The following is an 18334-nucleotide window of genomic DNA, read 5'->3' as shown; positions in this document are numbered from 1 at the left end:
AATAAATGGCTAAAACTTTTTTCCTCCATGTGCAAATCATGCCCCCAGTCCTTAAACTAACCTTGAAGCCATATTGGGCTTGATTCACAAAGCCGTGCAAACTGTTTAGCACGGGTGTGCTAAACAGTTAGCACATGAAGTGCCGTTCGCGGACTTTTGCGCGCGCAAAGTGCCACGAATCGTGTGATCGTGGACTTTTGCGCGCGCAATTTGCTGCGAACGGCACTTCTCATGCTAACTGTTTAGCACACCCGTGCGAAACAGTTTGCACGGCTTTGTGAATCAAGCCCATTGCCTTCTCTGACGAATATAATGGCTGCAACGTTTTGCAACATAACAGTCAATGATTTTTATTATCTCAGTGAACCAGATCCTATGTCATTGGCTTGAAAATAAAAATAATGTATAAAACCCATAGAGAAAGTAAATGCTTGGCAACTAGAATAAACCAATAGATGCTGAGGGAGACACCTCAATTAACAAAGAGCAATATGAAATGCACAGGTGGACAGTTGACAACAGTGAAATTATCAACTTGCTGTAGTGGCATCATGCCCATTTATGATGTGTCAGGTGATCTCTATGTAATGTTTGTATTCTGAAGCAAGTAGGAAAAATACTTGGACACCCAGAATGCTCTGGGAGGAGAATTACGCATAGTTAACCACTTGCCGACCGCCCACAGCCCATGGGCGGCGGCAAAGTGGACGCCTAAAGGACCGCAATACGCCTTCAGGCGGCGCGTCCTTTAGGCATGCCGGGGGAGCGATCGCGTCATTGATGACGCGCGCTTCCCCCGGCAACTGGCTCCGCCCACCCGCCGTAACATCCCGCCGGCCATACGGAAGCGCCGGCGGGATGTTAACCCCGCGATCGCCGCTACAAAGTGTATAATACACTTTGTAATGTATACAAAGTGTATTATACAGGCTGCCTCCTGCCCTGGTGATCCCAGTGTCCGAGGGACCACCAGGGCAGGCTGCAGCCACCCTAGTCTGCACCCAAACACACTGATCTGCCCCCCCCCCGCCCACTGATCGCCCACAGCACCCCTCAGACCCCCCCCTGCCCACCCCCCAGACCCATGTTTGCACCCAATCACCCCCCTAATAACCCATCAATCACTCCCTGTCACTATCTGTCAACGCTATTTTTTTTTTTATCCCCCCCCCCCTGCCCCCTGCCCCCTCCTGATCACCCCCCCACCCCTCAGATTCTCCCCAGACCCCCCCCCCAGACCCCCCCCCCTGTGTACTGTATGCATCTATCTTCCCTGATAACCTGTCAATCACCCGTCAATCACCCGTCAATCACCCATCAATCACCCATCAATCACCCCCTGTCACTGCCACCCAACAATCAGCCCCTAACCTGCCCCTTGCGGGCAATCTGATCACCCACCCACACCATTAGATCGCCCGCAGATCCGACATCAGATCACCTCCCAAATCCATTGTTTACATCTATTCTCTCCTCTAAACACCCACTAATTATCCATCAATCACCCATCAATCACCCCCTATCACCACCTGTCACTTTTACCTATCAGATCAGACCCTAATCTGCCCCTTGCGGGCACCCAATCACCCGCCAACACGCTCAGATTGCCCTCTGACCCCCCCTTATCAATTCGCCAGTGCATTAATTACATCTGTTCTTCCCTGTAATAACCCACTGATCACCTGTCAATCACCTGCCAATCACCTATCACCCATCAATCACCCCCTGTCACTGCCACCCATCAATCAGCCCCTAACCTGCCCCTTGCGGGCAATCTGATCACCCACCCACACCATTAGATCGCCCGCAAACCCGCCGTCAGATTACCTCCCAAATGTATTGTTTACATCTGTTATCTTCTCTAAACACCCACTAATTACCCATCAATCACCCATCAATCACCCCCTATCACCACCTGTCACTGTTACCTATCAGATCAGACCCTAAGCTGCCCCTTGCGGGCACCCAATCACCCGCCCACACGCTCAGATTGCCCTCAGACCCCCCCCCCCACCTTATCAATTCACCAGTGCATTAATTACATCTGTCCTTCCCTGTAATAACCCACTGATCACCTGTCAATCACCTGCCAATCACCTATCACCCATCAATCACCCCCTGTCACTACCACCCAACAATCAGCCCCTAACCCGCCCTTGCAGGCAAACTGATCACCAAACCACACCAATAGATCGCCCGCAGATCCGACATCAGATCACCACCCAAGCGCAGTGTTTCCATCTATTCTCTCCTCTAAACACCCACTAATTACCCATCAATCACCCCCTATCACCACCTGTCACTGTTACCCATCAGATCAGACCCTAATCTGCCCCTTGCGGGCACCCAATCACCCGCCTACACGCTCAGATTGCCCTCAGACCCCCCCTTATCAATTCGCCAGGGCATTATTTACATCTGTCCTTCCCTGTAATAACCCACTGATCACCTGTCAATCACCTGTCAATCACCCCCTGTCACTGCCACCCATCAATCACCCCTGTCACTGCCACCCATCAATCAGCCCCTAACCTGCCCCTTGCGGGCAAACTGATCACCCACCCACACCAATAGATCGCCCGCAGATCCGACATCAGATCACCACCCAAGCGCAGTGTTTCCATCTATTCTCTCCTCTAAACACCCACTAATTACCCATCAATCACCCCCTATCACCACCTGTCACCTGTTTAGGGGCCCTAAACCGCGAGGAGTAGTCTATAAAACAAATGCCTCAAAATGACCCGTGAATAGGACGTTGGGCCCCTTAGCGCACCTAGGCTGCAAAAAAGTGTCACACATGTGGTACCGCCGTACTCAGGAAAAGTAGTATAATGTGTTTTGGGGTGTATTTTTACACATACCCATGCTGGGTGGGAGAAATTTCTATGTAAATGGTCAATTGTGTGTAAAACAAATCAAACAATTGTCATTTACAGAGATATTTCTCCCACTTAGCATGGGTATGTGTAAAAATACACCCCAAAACACATTATACTACTTCTCCTGAGTACGGCTGTACCACATGTGTGGCACTTTTTTACACCCTAAGTACGCTAAGGGGCCCAAAGTCCAATGAGTACCTTTAGGATTTCACAGGTCATTTTGCGACATTTGGTTTCAAGACTACTCCTCACAGTTTAGGGCCCCTAAAATGCCAGGGCAGTATAGTAACCCCACAAATGACCCCATTCTAGAAAGAAGACACCCAAAGGTATTCCGTTAGGAGTATGGTGAGTTCATAGAAGATTTTATTTTTTGTCAAAAGTTAGCGGAAAATTGATTTTTATTGTTTTTTTCACAAAGTGTCATTTTCCACTAACTTTTGACAAAAAATAAAATCTTCTATGAACTCACCATACTCCTAACGGAATACCTTGGGGTGTCTTCTTTCTAAAATGGGGTCATTTGTGGGGTTCCTATACTGAACTGGCATTTTAGGGGCCCTAAACCGTGAGGAGTAGTCTGGAAATCAAATTCCGCAAAATGAACTGTGAAATCCTAAAGGTACTCATTGGACTTTGGGCCCTTTAGCGCAGTTAGGGTGCAAAAAAGTGCCACACATGTGGTATCGCCGTACTCGGGAGAAGTAGTACAATGTGTTTTGGGGTGTATTTTTACACATACCCATGCTGGGTGGGAGAAATAACTCTGTAAATGGACAATTGTGTGTAAAACAAATGAAAAAATTGTCATTTACAGAGATATTTCTCCCACCCAGCATGGGTATGTGTAAAAATACACCCCAAAACACATTCTACTACTTCTCTTGAGTACGGCAATACCACATGTGTGGCACTTTTTTGCAGCCTAACTGCGCTAAGGGGCCCAAAGTCCAATGAGCACCTTTAGGCTTTACAGGGGTGCTTACAAATTAGCACCCCCCAAAATGCGAGGACAGTAAACACACCCCACAAATGACCCCATTTTGGAAAGTAGACACTTCAAGGTATTCAGAGAGGGGCATGGTGAGTCCGTGGCAGATTTCATTTTTTTTTTGTCGCAAGTTAGAAGAAATGGATTCTTTTTTTTTTTCTTTTTTTTTGTCACAAAGTGTCATTTTCCGCTTACTTGTGACAAAAAATAATATCTTCTATGAACTCACTATGCCTCTCAGTGAATACTTTGGGATGTCTTCTTTCCAAAATGGGGTCATTTGGGGGGTATTTATACTATCCTGGAATTCTAGCCCCTCATGAAACATGACAGGGGGTCAGAAAAGTCATAGATGCTTGAAAATGGCAAAATTCACTTTTTGCACCATAGTTTGTAAACGCTATAACTTTTACCCAAACCAATAAATATACACTGAATGGTTTTTTTTTTATCAAAAACATGTTTGTCCACATTTTTCGCGCTGCATGTATACAGAAATTTTACTTTATTTGAAAATTGTCAGCACAGAAAGTTAAAAAAATCATTTTTTTGCCAAAATTCATGTCTTTTTTGATGAATATAATAAAAAGTAAAAATCGCAGGAGCAATCAAATAGCACCAAAAGAAAGCTTTATTAGTGACAAGAAAAGGAGCCAAAATTCATTTAGGTGGTAGGTTGTATGAGCGAGCAATAAACCGTGAAAGCTGCAGTGGTCTGAATGGAAAAAAAGTGGCCGGTCCTTAAGGGGTAGAAAGACTGTGGTCCTCAAGTGGTTAAACAGCCAAGGCTATGACATCGTTGGAAGGGTGGGACTACATAACAATATACAGCAAAATATAGCTATAGGAAGTGTTTCTGATGCTGAAACCAAGATAATTAACATAAAAGTGGGTATCCTAAATAATTTACTGCATTGTTCTATATGTCACTTCATTGTCTCTTTAATTATTTTCAGCTAGTTTGTTCTTACCAAGTCTTTGTATGAGAAAGAAACAACACACTTTTATATCATCATAAGTCACTTGATATATAACAGAACTTTAATTTAGTAATAATAAGTCATACTAAATGAAAATATGCAAAAGTGAAATGATTCTATATTATAAAAAGTACTCTGAATTCTGTCTTGCACAGGGGAAAAACCGTATGAATGTTCCAAGTGCAAAAGAAGATTTTCACATTCTGGCTCATACAGTTCTCACCTGAACAACAAAAAGTGCTTCCCTACTAAAGAAAAACAAATTGCAGGAAACTCACTGGCTAATTCTCTCCCTTTTGCACAAGAAATGGATTATGGAAAAGCCCATAATGGCCCATTTAAGGCACAACAATTTACCAACCATCACAATACAAAATGGCTGCTGTGTAGTCCCGATCCAGGTGCGGATTTTGTCACTTTGCCACAAGCCTCTTGGTGTACTTTTGATTTGAGTATGTCTCCTACAACCATGCAAAATATGTCATTGGGCTTGTCCATGAGCCCTGGATTTGAGGAGGCATCAGGACTTTGGCATTTAGGGGCCGATTGGTGGAGCAATCAACATTATCTTCAGTTTGCTTCTAACCAATGTTCAGCAGGTAACCTTAATAAGTGCCACTCTCTGAAGAAACAGAGCATGGAGCACAAGACTATTAGTGCCACCCATTATGTTGGGCATAATCCTGAAATACCTATACTAGAAAAGCACTGCCGAAGCACCAGAAAAGCAGATAATGCAGGTTCTTCACCTCCATACCCTAAAGTGATGCATGTTGGGTCTACAAGAACAAGCTCAATATTTCACTCAGAAAGTCCATCAAACATGACCTGCAAAGATAACTTCAGTATAGACAAGCTTCAGAGCAATGAACACTCTGTTGACTCCCATAAACATTTACATTTGCCTTGTCAAAACGTTGCAGAGAAAGCACATTGTTTTGGACCAAAATGTGACACAACATCTTGCATTTCAGCTGAACCTTTTAATTCTGAGGAACAAACAAAGCTAAACCATTATACCAGTAATCACATACCACCTTTCTGTCACCACTTGAGGGAATCACAACTTGAGCCACTGGACTTGTCCATGCCCAAACTAAACAGCAATGTACATTTGAGGGCATGTTCTAATGAAGAAGATCTCTTGAAGGACTCAAAGGACAAGTTCAAACATAAAAGTTCTAATTCAGCTTTGTGTCCTCAGCCATTATTATTTATTGACCCACAAAGCAATTTACTACCTGACACTCTGCAGAGCTTGTTCCAGAGTCAATACCCATTACTGCATATGAGCCACACATTTAACGGACTTCCGTTGTGCCCCTACATGAACTACTTCTATGAGGACACATCAATTAACAAAGCAAACATAAATAAAGCTGGTGGTATCATGGTGAGATCATGTTTCATTTTATCTTTCATCTTAAGAATATATATTTTTATTACACTAAACAGGCATTTATATAAAGTACTGTCAAATGTATTCTTGAAAAGCTGTGAAAATATCAACTAGGAGAAACAAAAAGTGAATTGAGTAGGGGCCATGAAGCACAACTGGATTGGTAAATAAAAGGTTGCCTCATTTACAAATACTTAAGTACACAAGGAATAATGGCATGTGAAATGGGTAAAAGAGAAGGAAAGCTATGGTGAAGAAATTGATGGGAAGAAAGGAACAATCTCTCTCTCTTCTCTACTATAAGCACACATATGTTCTTTCCAGCCATGGGACAATGCCAAATCCCAGCCAGGTGTGCCTTTGCCCAGAGTATCAGTATCTTCCTCGGCAGCAAAAGGCATGTTCCTGCACCATCTCTTCTTCACACTCACCTACCCATGCTCATCTGTCTTTTAAAGCAATTCTGAAGTGAAAAAAATCACTTCAGGTTTTATACATTATTTCCTATGTAGAGGGAAGGCTCTGAATACCATAGAGCCTCCCCGCTCCTTGTTCTATCCTGTGATTCCAAGCCATACCTGGTGGAAGGTACTTGTTCTTCTAGATCTTCGTCACTACTTGTCCAACCTTTAGAACTACTCGCATCCCTGAGTAGTTCCGAAATGGAGCACATCTGTACTGCACATGCACAAGCTCAGACTCACACATGTATAAAACGGATGTGCTCATCTTCGGAAGTACTCGGGGATGCGAGTAGTTTCTGAGTAGTTTTGGGGTATTTTCAATAAATGTGTATATCTATATATTTACAGTCCTTGGTGTCTGCTTTAACGGAGGCGAGTCCACCACTTCTTCTCAGCAATTTTAAAAAAATGTTATGTACTTTTATCCTTCTGGCACCTCTGTTCACCTACCAATATATTTGACCCAGCTGGTTGAATAGCTTCCACCAGGGATGGCGCAGGGACAACGAGATGGTGCGACTAAAAGGTAGGCTCTATGATATCCAGAGCCTTCCCTCTGCTTAGGTTTAGATTAAAAGTGAAATTATAATTATTTTTGTTTGCTTCAGATTACCTTTATAAACCATGCTTCTACTTCCCTTCCCTATTGTATTCCTTCATTTCTTTCTCTTTACTTCTGTAGATAGGCATTTGTCCTTCTCGGAGAAAATAGTATCAGTAGGAAGCAGCTGTAAATCAAAATGAGCTGTTCAGCATAGAACTTTGACCAATGTTAGATTGGACTTGCCTGTATTCCGTTTTTAATCTTTTTTAAACCCATCTGAATAGTTTAAAAGCTTATCAGCTTGTCCAAACATATCAAAAGAAATCTAGTGCGTAATATGTTCTCTTTACAAGACCAGAACCCTGCCTTAAACATTTATAAATATGCTTGGAAAGTCCAATTAAATGCTCCGTATCTAGACACCAGTTTGTCATCTGTGGCATCTGGTACATAGCAAACTATGGACCATCTCTGCAAACTTCCTGTGAACTAGTAATCATTTCATATATATGTCTTGTTTGGGGGAAGTAGAGACAGATAGTTATCAAATATGATTGGCTTGTGACAACCTAATGTTCATTCTTTTAAGAATAAAATCCTGGAGGAAGAACATCACACAAAAATGTCTCCAAAAAAGTCAACAAAGTTAGAGAATGGAGTATATGCCTGCGATCAGTGCAACAAAACCTTCCAGAAGAGCAGTTCTCTCTTGCGACACAAGTATGAACACACAGGTATGTGCATCATCCATGGCTACAAAGAACCAAACAGACTATCAGCAAAAATCATTCAGTTTCGGGTGAATGCAGGCAGGGACCTTTTTCTCTAGAATGTGTTTTATGTATTGATGGTCAGTGGTTACTTGCTATTTTGTTTGCAATGAAACAGCCCCTGTGAGTCCCAGACAGAGTCATTTTCTGAATTTCTCATCACTGTGTAAAGAGGATCCCTAATGCAATTGCCACTCCCTTTTTCCTCTCCAAGGCCTGGACAAATCTGCATGCTTGTTTCAGCTCACAGCTGAGAAGAGCAATACTAGCACTTGATATATTCGAGGGATGGAAAAGCATGCAAACAAGCCTACTGTGAGAAGAATAATATGGAAAATGGCACATGTAGGACTTTATTTAAATCATTTTGGGCCCAATCCAATTCCCTTTTTCACCTATGTTTTCTTCTAGTTGGCTGGATAGTGTACTGGTAAAGGGCTCTGCCTTTGACACAGGTGACCTGGGTTTAAATCTTTCCTCTCTCTGTTCAGTAAGCCAGCACCTATTTAGTAAGGAGTAATTGAGCTAGGCTCCCTAACGCTGCTACTGCCTACTGAGGGCGCACTAGTGGCTGCAGCTCAAGCGCTTTGAGTCCGCCAGGAGAAAAGTGCAATATAAATGTTATTTGTCTTGTCTTCATATTTTCATACCTTATCAATGAAATTCCTCTTTAAGCCACAAGCAAGCAAGGCAATACTCAAAATAATTTTGACTGTACTTTTTTTACCGCCTTTTTGGTACTTTTTCAATTGCAGAGTGCAAAGGTTATTTTAAACATAAGATGAAAAATTATATCCTAGGAGAAAACTTAGGAGAAATGTGAATTGAATAAGGACCATAATGTGCTTCCTTATCAGTATTTGTAGAGTGGTGCTTTAAAGTTTTTGAACCCGTTAAAAAACATTTTTTATATGAATGTGATTTTTGTATTTTTGTAAGTGTTGATCAGTACTGCACATCACCTCAGAGGAACTTTGACTATTCCTATATATGGAAAAGCTTCAAATTCCTTCATGCATGTTGGTGGGAGTCCTCACATTAACCGCTCATTTTATGTCTTTCCATAACATATAATTTTGATTAAGTTGGCTACTTTGGCTATTGTAGAACATTCACTTAATTCTTAACTGTTCTTTGATAGAATGACTTGGGTGTCTTGTTGTATGACCCACTGACTCTTGAGATACGGTTTACAGATATATATCTTGACATTTTCCTTTAGAATTGTCTAGTATAGATACAAATTCAGTGTTCCATCAATGATGACAAACTGTCCAGGCCCAGATGCAGCGAAACAGGCCCAAAGCAGAACACTCTCTCCACCTGTTTCACAAATAGGAGGTTCTTTCTCCAAATGTATCATGCTTCATTAAAGACAGAAAGTCTTACTTTGGCTTCATCCACCAATAAAACATTTTTACAGTATGCTTCTGGTAAGTTCACATGGCCTCTAGCAAGTTGTAGATAGCAATATTTTAGGGAGAGTGCAGTGGTTTTCTCCTCACCCCCTGCTGTACACATCATTGTTGTCTGGTTTGCTCCTGATGGTAAAACATCAGCATTTGCTTATCTGAAATAGGTCTTCAGTTACTTAGAAGTTGCCCTGAATTCCTTTGTAGCCTCTCAGACGTTTGCAGTGGGAGTGCCTTTGATAGTCATTCACTTCTACATAGGATAGGATAACAGCGTTCTGGAATTTCCTCCAATTTACACATTTTTTCTTATTTTTGATTAGTGTAGTCCAAACTCTTCAGATATGAACACTTATATAGACAAACACTTATATAGCGCTTTTCTCCTGGCGGGCTCCCGTATTTCCCACAGTGCAACAAGATTCACAGACAGGAAACTGTTATGACCATGGTTATGACATCACACTGTGGGAGAGGTTTCACCACAATATCAGCCATACAGACCCACCTGATGATCTATTTTTGAAAAGGTAAATATTTCTCATGGGTAAGGGTATATGAGCTACTGATTAGGATCAGGGGCGTTTCTAGGGTCCTTGGAGATCAGTGGCACCTGTGGGCACCAGGCGGGGAGGTACATGCGGCGCACGCAGCGCGCCGCGGCAAAAATGGGCGTGGCCATGCGGTGAGTGGGCGTGGCCATGGGTGGGGCCAAATGTACATGAACTTAGCAGCGGTGTAAGCTACGGATAACGGGCCTGCCCATCGAAATATTGGACGGAGCCCCCTGTCCTTTATTTCGATCATTTACAATCAGTATAGGCATAAATCAAAGATGTATACGCACATACAATTTTGATTGGTCAATCACTGACCCCCAATTTCCCACCTCCGTGCAGTAAGTGGGCCAACAGACAATGAATTTTATGAACAGAGCTAAAATTGGCTAATCAAAATTGTATGTGTGTACCAGGCTTTACAGCTAATACTGTACATACTGAAAGTAGCAGGGATCAGCATACAATACAGCTGGTTTACAATCAATAAAGGCACAGAGTAGCACCTTACACTGTACACACTGGAGGTAAATCAGCACACAGTGCAAGCACTAGAGAACAGCGTATACTGTACATACTGTAGGCAGCAGAATTCAGCACACTGCAGCTAGCGTGCCAAAAATATGACGATCACGTTGTGCGGCGTGCTTATCGCTCCGCACCAAAAAATGGGTGGGCCATGGACCAGAATATAGGTGTGGTAACGGGTGGAGACAAATTTACATGAACCTAGCAATGGTGGGACATCAGATTAGGACAGTGGTGGCGAACCTTTTGGAGGCCGAGTGCCCAAACTGCAACCCAAAAGTCACTTACCGGTATCTATCGCAAAGTGGCAACAGCAATTTAAACTAAATACTGTACAAACGTTTTAACTCATACATGAACATTATGGAAAATCCAAGTTGAAAATAAACTGTGAAGATAAACAATTTCATCCATCCTACTCCTGAAAAATGTATTCAATTTTTTAGAACCTCCCAGTTTTATTTTCTGTTTTAAAACGCTAAAAAAGTAGGTTTAATGCTATTGTCTCATATGCTAAGGATTCAGCTTTTCCCATAGTCTTGCAGTTAGCAATCATGTGACCCCCAACAAGACATATTCAGCAATCATGAGGCCCCCAACAAATCAGGAGGCCCCCAACAAGACAAATTCAGCAATCATGAGGCCCCCAACAAGACAAATTCAGCAATCATGAGGCCCCCAACAAATCATGAGGCCCCCAACAAGACAAATTCAGCAATCATGAGGCCCCCAACAAATCATAAGGCTCCCAACAAGACACATTCAGCAGTCATGAGGCACATAAATAGACAGCATTTCACATAAATAGGCAGAATGCCCCCTTAATATGGTAGCCCCCCCAAGTTAGGTAGTGAGTGACAGGGACCCCCAGGTTAGCTAGTGAGTGACAGGCGCCTCCAGTTAGGTAGTGAGTGACAGGGACCCCGATAGTGAGTGACAGGGAGCACCTTTAGGTAGTGAGTGAGTGCCAGGGAGCCCCTTTAGGCAGTGAGTGAGTGACAGGAAGCCCCTTTAGGCAGTGAGTGAGTGCCAGGGAGCCCCTTTAGGCAGTGAGTGAGTGACAGGAAGCCCCTTTAGGCAGTGAGTGAGTGACAGGGAGCCCCTTTAGGCAGTGAGTGAGTGACAGGGAGCCCCTTTAGGGAGTGAGTGAGTGACAGGGAGGCCCTTTAGGGAGTGAGTGAGTGACAGGGAGGCCCTTTAGGGAGTGAGTGAGTGCCAGGGAGCCCCTTTAGGAAGTGAGTGAGTGCCAGGGAGCCCCTTTAGGAAGTGAGTGCGTGCCAGGGAGCCCCTTTAGGGAGTGAGTGCGTGCCAGGGAGCCCCTTTAGGGAGTGAGTGCGTGCCAGGGAGCCCCTTTAGGGAGTGAGTGACAGGGAGCCCCTTTAGGGAGTGAGTGAGTGACAGGGAGCCCCTTTAGGGAGTGAGTGACAGGGAGCCCCTTTAGGCAGTGAGTGAGTGACAGGGAGCCCCTTTAGGGAGTGAGTGCGTGCCAGGGAGCCCCTTTAGGGAGTGAGTGCGTGCCAGGGAGCCCCTTTGGTGAGTGAGTGAGTGAGTGAGTGAGTGAGTGACAGGGAGGCCCCCCCTCTAGCCGCCGCCGCCGCTCCCCCCCTACCTCTCAGCAGACCTCAGGATCAGCGGCGACCCGACCAGATGTACGAGCGGGCGCTGGACGCACCCGCTCGATATGCGGAAGTGATGTCACTTCCGCATATCAGTGCGGGCGCTGGGTCCTAGCGCCCGCACGATTGGTCGCCGGCTCGCCGCCTGATCCTGAGGTCTGAGACTGTCAGTGACGCGGCGGCTGGAGGGAGCCGCTGAGTCTTGACAGAGGGGGCGGCCGGGCGGAGATCCGTGGCACCCCAGGAAAGATTGGGGGCACGTGCCGACCTAAAACAGGGCTAGCGACGCCCCTGATTAGGATAAAGTTTATTCCTTGGTTAAAGTTCCTCTTTTAATAAAACAAAGTCTCTCACTCACATCTGATTGTCATCCTAGTTATTGAAAACTCCAGACTGATTTCACTTTCACATTATATTATATGATATTGGACTATTTTTTTTTAGTAAATACATGACAAAATATAATGATTATTGTTTCAATTGTTTAACTAGGTTTTCTTTTTTTTACTTTAGGACTTATTTGAATATCAGATTGTGTTTTAGATCATATTCATACAAAAATACAGAAATGTTTTAATTGCTCAAAAACTTTCATACATCACCGCTATAAGGAGATGTACATTTTCTGCAGCACTTTACATTTTTCAAACCCCAAACAGAAGTTAGGTACAAAGTATAGACTCATAGATTTGAGTACCTGGAAGGGGTATGTCTGGGGTTTATGATTTTGTTGACATGTGCCTTAACTGTATTGCTGTTTATTTGTTTTGTTTTTGTTTGAGTAGAGTGCCTCTTTGCCACCTAGTGAACAGACTCGATTTTCCTGGGGTACTGGCCTACAGTGTGAGCACATTTAAATGTTTTTGGAGAGCTTAAACTCTGATGAAAATGTTGACATCAGTGTACCGCCTCCAGAATATAATTGGTTTTGCTATGACAGCAGGTTTCTAAATGTCTCAGTTGAGCCCGAAGGAGAATGAAGTTCGGTTATATAATGCACATGACCATCATCTTGTTATGGTTTTACTGTTTGTGTTACATGTTTATTTCTTCCAGTTGTTTAGATTGCAGTTGATGTCATTGAGAATTTATCTGGAACCTGTGTTGTATTATTAGGAAACCGGCCACATCAATGTGAAGTCTGTAGCAAGGCCTTCAAGCACAAGCATCACCTCATTGAACACGTCCGCCTGCATTCCGGAGAAAAGCCATATCGCTGTGACAAATGTGGCAAGCGGTTCTCCCACTCTGGCTCCTTCTCCCAGCACATGAACCATCGATATTCTTACTGCCAAAAAGACAGCTCAGATGTAAGCAGTAAGATGACGTGGAGCCAGAGCAGTGATCCTGGGAACTACTCAGTGCTGCCTCCTGGTGAGGGACTGCAGAATGTGCCACAATCTTGAGGAACATGGAAGTCTGTGAAGTATGAATATCAAGGGCACTAAAAAAACTTACTAAAGAGGACCTGTTGAAATGGTGAAACTTGAATCATTATTTTCAGTTTAATTTTAGACAACTGAAAGGAAGACTCATCACTTTTATGTCACATACATTACATAGGATCAGTGTGTGCCATTGCTTACTCCATTCCTGTGTCACACAAATTCTTGTATTGTGTAAGGATGGATGTTGTCTATTATCACCATTTACCACTATGGGTTTTACCTCAGCTTGTTGATGTTACACTTGAGCATGTAAATGATGTCTTCTTCTGAAGAAAGGGTGATACTAGCGGATGAGGAGATTGGGACTCATTTTCTGCCCATATATGTAAGAATTATTGGTAACTTAAAGCAAAAACATTATTTTCAGTTGAATATACAACTGTCCCAATCATATGGATTTATATAAATCCTTCATCCTCGGAAAATGACTAATCCTATATATCTTACTTAAAGGTGCCCTTATTGGTCTAAAATGTATGAACCCACTACTATCTCCTAAAAAAGAAGTGTTTGCTAACATTACTGTTGCTGCTTTCCCTGTAAAAGCGCTCCTGTCTATAAACCTACGTACACATTCTACATTAAACCCGACCCCCGATGCCCAAACAGCTCCCGATCGCATAGTTATCACCACTCCCCTCACCCGCAGGAAGTCGCTCCATTGTGCGCACTTGTTCTCCCCTTCATAGGAACAGACGGTTGGGCAGAACAGTCTCTGTTAAGCATGATGAAAGGCTGACTGCCAGAAACAGTGGACTGCCACTGAAATGCAGAGCCCCGTGCCAATTTTAACCTATTTTTTAAATAATACAGCTATATTTAAAAAAAAAAAATATATATATATATATATATATATATATATATATATATATATATATATATATTTGGTGGTGTCGACCGAATCATCGTACTGCAAACTTTGTGTAACCCAGCCAGCTGAATAATGTGACAAGAGCATAGTCAGATCTACACCTCAGCCCAATCTCTCTGTTATCTCAGTTCACAGTACCTCACTCACTCCCTTCTGATGAGATATGGTGTCTGCTTGTGTGTTCAGTCATCTGCTCTACTCAGGCTCATTCCTGGATAGCACTAAACACACAGAGCAGCTGTCTTGTCTCTGCACATGAGATAGCAGACAGCAGAACTCAATACTGAAACAGACAGGGCTCAGGGCTGTTGCATGCATTTAATTCACCCTGATCTTGATCTCCCCTAGACTAACATTGGGTACATGACACTTAATATTAATCTGTGGGACCTCAGTCCAGTGGGTTCTGTCTTTTTCATTTTGAATTAGAATACCTTTATTGTGGAACTTCCAGAAATTCAAAGAGTCAGCTTTCCATGCTTACAGAAAAAACTTCTCTAGACTCGATAGCCACAGGAGTTGTGAAGGAGGTAATAGCTTCCACTAGCTATAGAAAACATCATGGGAGAGATAAGAGCTATAGTCTTTGGGTCAGCTTTAGCACAGTGATGCATATCAAAGGTACCTTGGTGGTTTTTAATGTTGTTGCACTTAAAGTGTACCCGAGGTGAGCTTCTGAGGGCAGGGGATCAGGGCCAGTCCTGTTATGAAGCAAGGTGAAACACTTGCATCAGGTGCAGAGATTACAGCGCAGCATTTTTGTACTGTGACTGTGAGCAAAGTGAAGAAGTCATCATTTGGGAAAAGTAGCTTGTTGTGCTGTGTGAGGAGTCTGACAGTGAGTGAGGAGGAGGGAGACAGGAGAGCAGCTGTGTTTCATTTGAATTAAATGAATCAGAGTACATTTTTGAATGCTGTGCGATCATTCTAAATCAGGAGGGGGGCACCTCCTTACAAGTTTGTCTCAGGCAGCAAAAGTCTAGCACCAGCCCTACAGGGGATGGATAAAATAAGGGTCAATAGTTCATGTATTTTAGCTCTAAGACACTTAAAAGACTGCCACTGAGCAAAGACAATAAAACATGAAATCTACTTTGTAGATGTCTAAACATAAAATGAAACCATGGGATGTCTAAAAAAAAAGAGTCATTTTTAGGAGAAGAAGGATAGATACAATTGTTTATCTCATCAGTTTATTTTCACATCGGGTTCGCTTTAAGCATCAATGTCATAGTGATGGAAGCCCAGACAGGTTTGCTTAAAGAGACCCAGAGACAAACTACTTACCAGTTTTATACATACCTGGGGCTTTCTCCAGCTCCATAAGCCTTGATCGCTCCCACGCCGCCGTCCTCCACTGCCTCTGTCCGCCGGTACCGGGTCCCGTCTTTTCGGCCAGTTGATGCAAGCGCAGTGCGCTCCCTCCATACTGCGCAGGCTCATGCGTACAGAGCCGGAGGAAATCCCTGCGCATGCGTACAACTGGTCGCGTCCGGCGGAAGTGACGGGACCCGGTACCGGCAATAGAGGCAGCGGAGGATGGCGGCGTGGAAACGATCCAGGCTTATGGAGCTGGAGGAAGCCCTAGGTATGTATAACATCTTTTTCTTTTTTCATTTTTCAGATATCGTTTGTCTCTGGTTCCCTTTAAGGGAATGATTATGTTGCAGTTGGCATGTCGTGTGTTTTGATTCATTCGCATTTAACCAGCACTTAATGTGTATTTGAATCATGTCTGATTTTCTTTTGAACAGTGTTTGGTCTCAGTCTCACATTCATACACTGATTTTAAGACATTTAGGAAAGGTCTTTAAATGCAGGAGAATAGGGCAGATATTCAAACACAACGTACTGCTCCATTAAATGTAATTCAAAATGTATACTGCATTTGTGCAAAACACTTGGAAACACAGATAAAATGCAAAAAAAATATTCATCTGTGTACACAAACCTTAGACTATCAGTTAGACTACCCACCTCAAACCTTAGACTATCATTTAGACTGCCCACCTCAAACCTTTGACTATCAGTTAGACTACCCACCTCAAACCTTAGACTATCAGTTAGACTACCCACCTCAAACCTTAGACTATCAGTAACACTTTAACATCCCTGCTACTTTATACAGTTAGTAATACATAAAGAATAATATCATGCATGTTTTGTAAAACAAGATGTCAGAAAGCCCATGTATGGTTTGGCTAATTTAACATACAATATCAATAAAACCATTTCTATATTAACCGTTATAAGTTACTGTCTTTACAGTAAATACCAAAGTACAAAATGGTACAAATATTTACAAAATGTACAAGTGATATCTTCCCAAATGTAGCTGGCAGTGCGCTTGTACCTGAGTGCCTGGCGGGAAAATGTACTGTGACTCTTCGTACAAGTGGCATCTGCTGTTTCTGGATGACAACGGTCAGTGAGAAAAAGCGGCGGTATAACAGGTAACCCGTGCATTATTATATCTGAGGCTGACTCACATTGGGCTTGATTTACAAAACCTGATCACACCATTTATCTCTCCTTATCTATTTATTACATTTTCTATAATATAATGTTTTACCACTTTCTAAGCAATAAATAAATAAAACCACTCAAAATAAGATGTTCCTAACTAAGTTAAAGCAGACCAGAACTCTTGCACAGTGCACAATGAAAAAGCACTGCTTTGTGATTATGTGTTTGTTTAGCCAGTTCAAAGTGTCTAACTAGTTCTTACAAGGAGCCGAGAATACACTGCAGGAGCACTGCCATGGTGGCTCTCCCATACAGTAAACACTGAGGCTTAACCCCATCAGTGCTCTCTGCAAAGTAAACCATGTTCCAAACTGCTAAAAATATGTTAATGGTAATTAAAGAAAACTAAAATATGTAACCTAATAATAACTCTGACCAGTGGTACTCAATCACTGTTCATCTTGCAGGGATCTGACTATAGCAAACTAAAAGCTGATCAAATAGTACATTTTAAATGTGACATTTTTGCACATTATTGTTTAAAATTGCAATTGCAATTTGTACAACTTGCAATACATCTGATCTCGTATGCTTATTTTGCATTCTGTTTTTAGTTCTATTTTTTCAAGATCCTAATGGAGGTTATCCATGCTGCCATCTGAGAATGCGATAAGTGGAATACAAAACAGAAAGAGAAACTGTGATAGTACTTTTTAAGCCTGATATTTTTTATAAAAAAAAAGCTGCTAGCAGCACTAAATACATTCCATTGAGTAACTCAGGTTATTGAAAGTATCATTGCCTTAAAAGTGAACCAAATGTGAAAAAAAACTGATGAGCTAAACAATTGTATCTATCCTCCTACTCCTAAAAGGTTTCTTTTTTTTAGATACCCCATGCTTTTATTTGTTACAGTGTAAAAGTTTTATTTTGTTTAAACATTTACAAAGTTTATTTAAAGGGGGACTGAAGTAAGAGGTATATGGAGGCTTCCATATTTATTTCCTTTTAATCAATACCAGTTGCCTGGCAGCCCTGCTGGTCTATTTCTCTGCAGTAGTATCTGAATAACACCAGAAACAAGCATGCAGCTAGTCTGGTCAGATCTGACTTTAAAGTCTGAAACACCTGATCTGCTGCATGCTTGTTCAGGGGCTATGGCTAATAGTATTAGAGGCAGAGGATCGGCAGGGCTGCCAGGCAACTGGTATTGATTAAAAGGAAATAAATATGGCAGCCTCCGTATACCTCTTACTTCAGTTCCCCTTTAATGTTTTATTGTCTCTACTTAGTGGCAGTATATGAAGTGTCCCAGAGTTTCTCTTTCAGAAAAACATTTTTTTTGACTGTAATTCATTTTCAGTGAGGGTTACACTATAATCTAAAGGGTCCAACAAGACAGA

At 42.6% G+C, this 18334-nt stretch overlaps 1 protein-coding gene across 2 annotated transcripts in view; it reads left to right on the top strand.

Moving 5' to 3' along the window:
• Nucleotides 1-13792, top strand: part of LOC137544087 (zinc finger E-box-binding homeobox 1-like) — an 85505-nt gene extending 71713 nt beyond the window's left edge. For both annotated transcript variants that reach the window (XM_068265150.1, XM_068265151.1), the window contains 3 exons: nucleotides 5012-6249; nucleotides 7853-7997; nucleotides 13263-13792. In XM_068265150.1, the coding sequence (XP_068121251.1) occupies nucleotides 5012-6249; nucleotides 7853-7997; nucleotides 13263-13552 (1673 nt within the window). In that variant the 3' untranslated portion in view covers nucleotides 13553-13792. The remainder of the gene's footprint in view (nucleotides 1-5011; nucleotides 6250-7852; nucleotides 7998-13262) is intronic.
• The last annotated feature ends 4542 nt before the right edge of the window (nucleotides 13793-18334 follow it).

This window comes from Hyperolius riggenbachi, chromosome 2 (assembly GCF_040937935.1).
Source record: "Hyperolius riggenbachi isolate aHypRig1 chromosome 2, aHypRig1.pri, whole genome shotgun sequence".
Taxonomy (NCBI): domain Eukaryota; kingdom Metazoa; phylum Chordata; class Amphibia; order Anura; family Hyperoliidae; genus Hyperolius; species Hyperolius riggenbachi.
The sequence above is the reverse complement of the archived record's forward strand: the minus strand, read 5'-3'. Positions and strand labels throughout refer to the sequence as shown.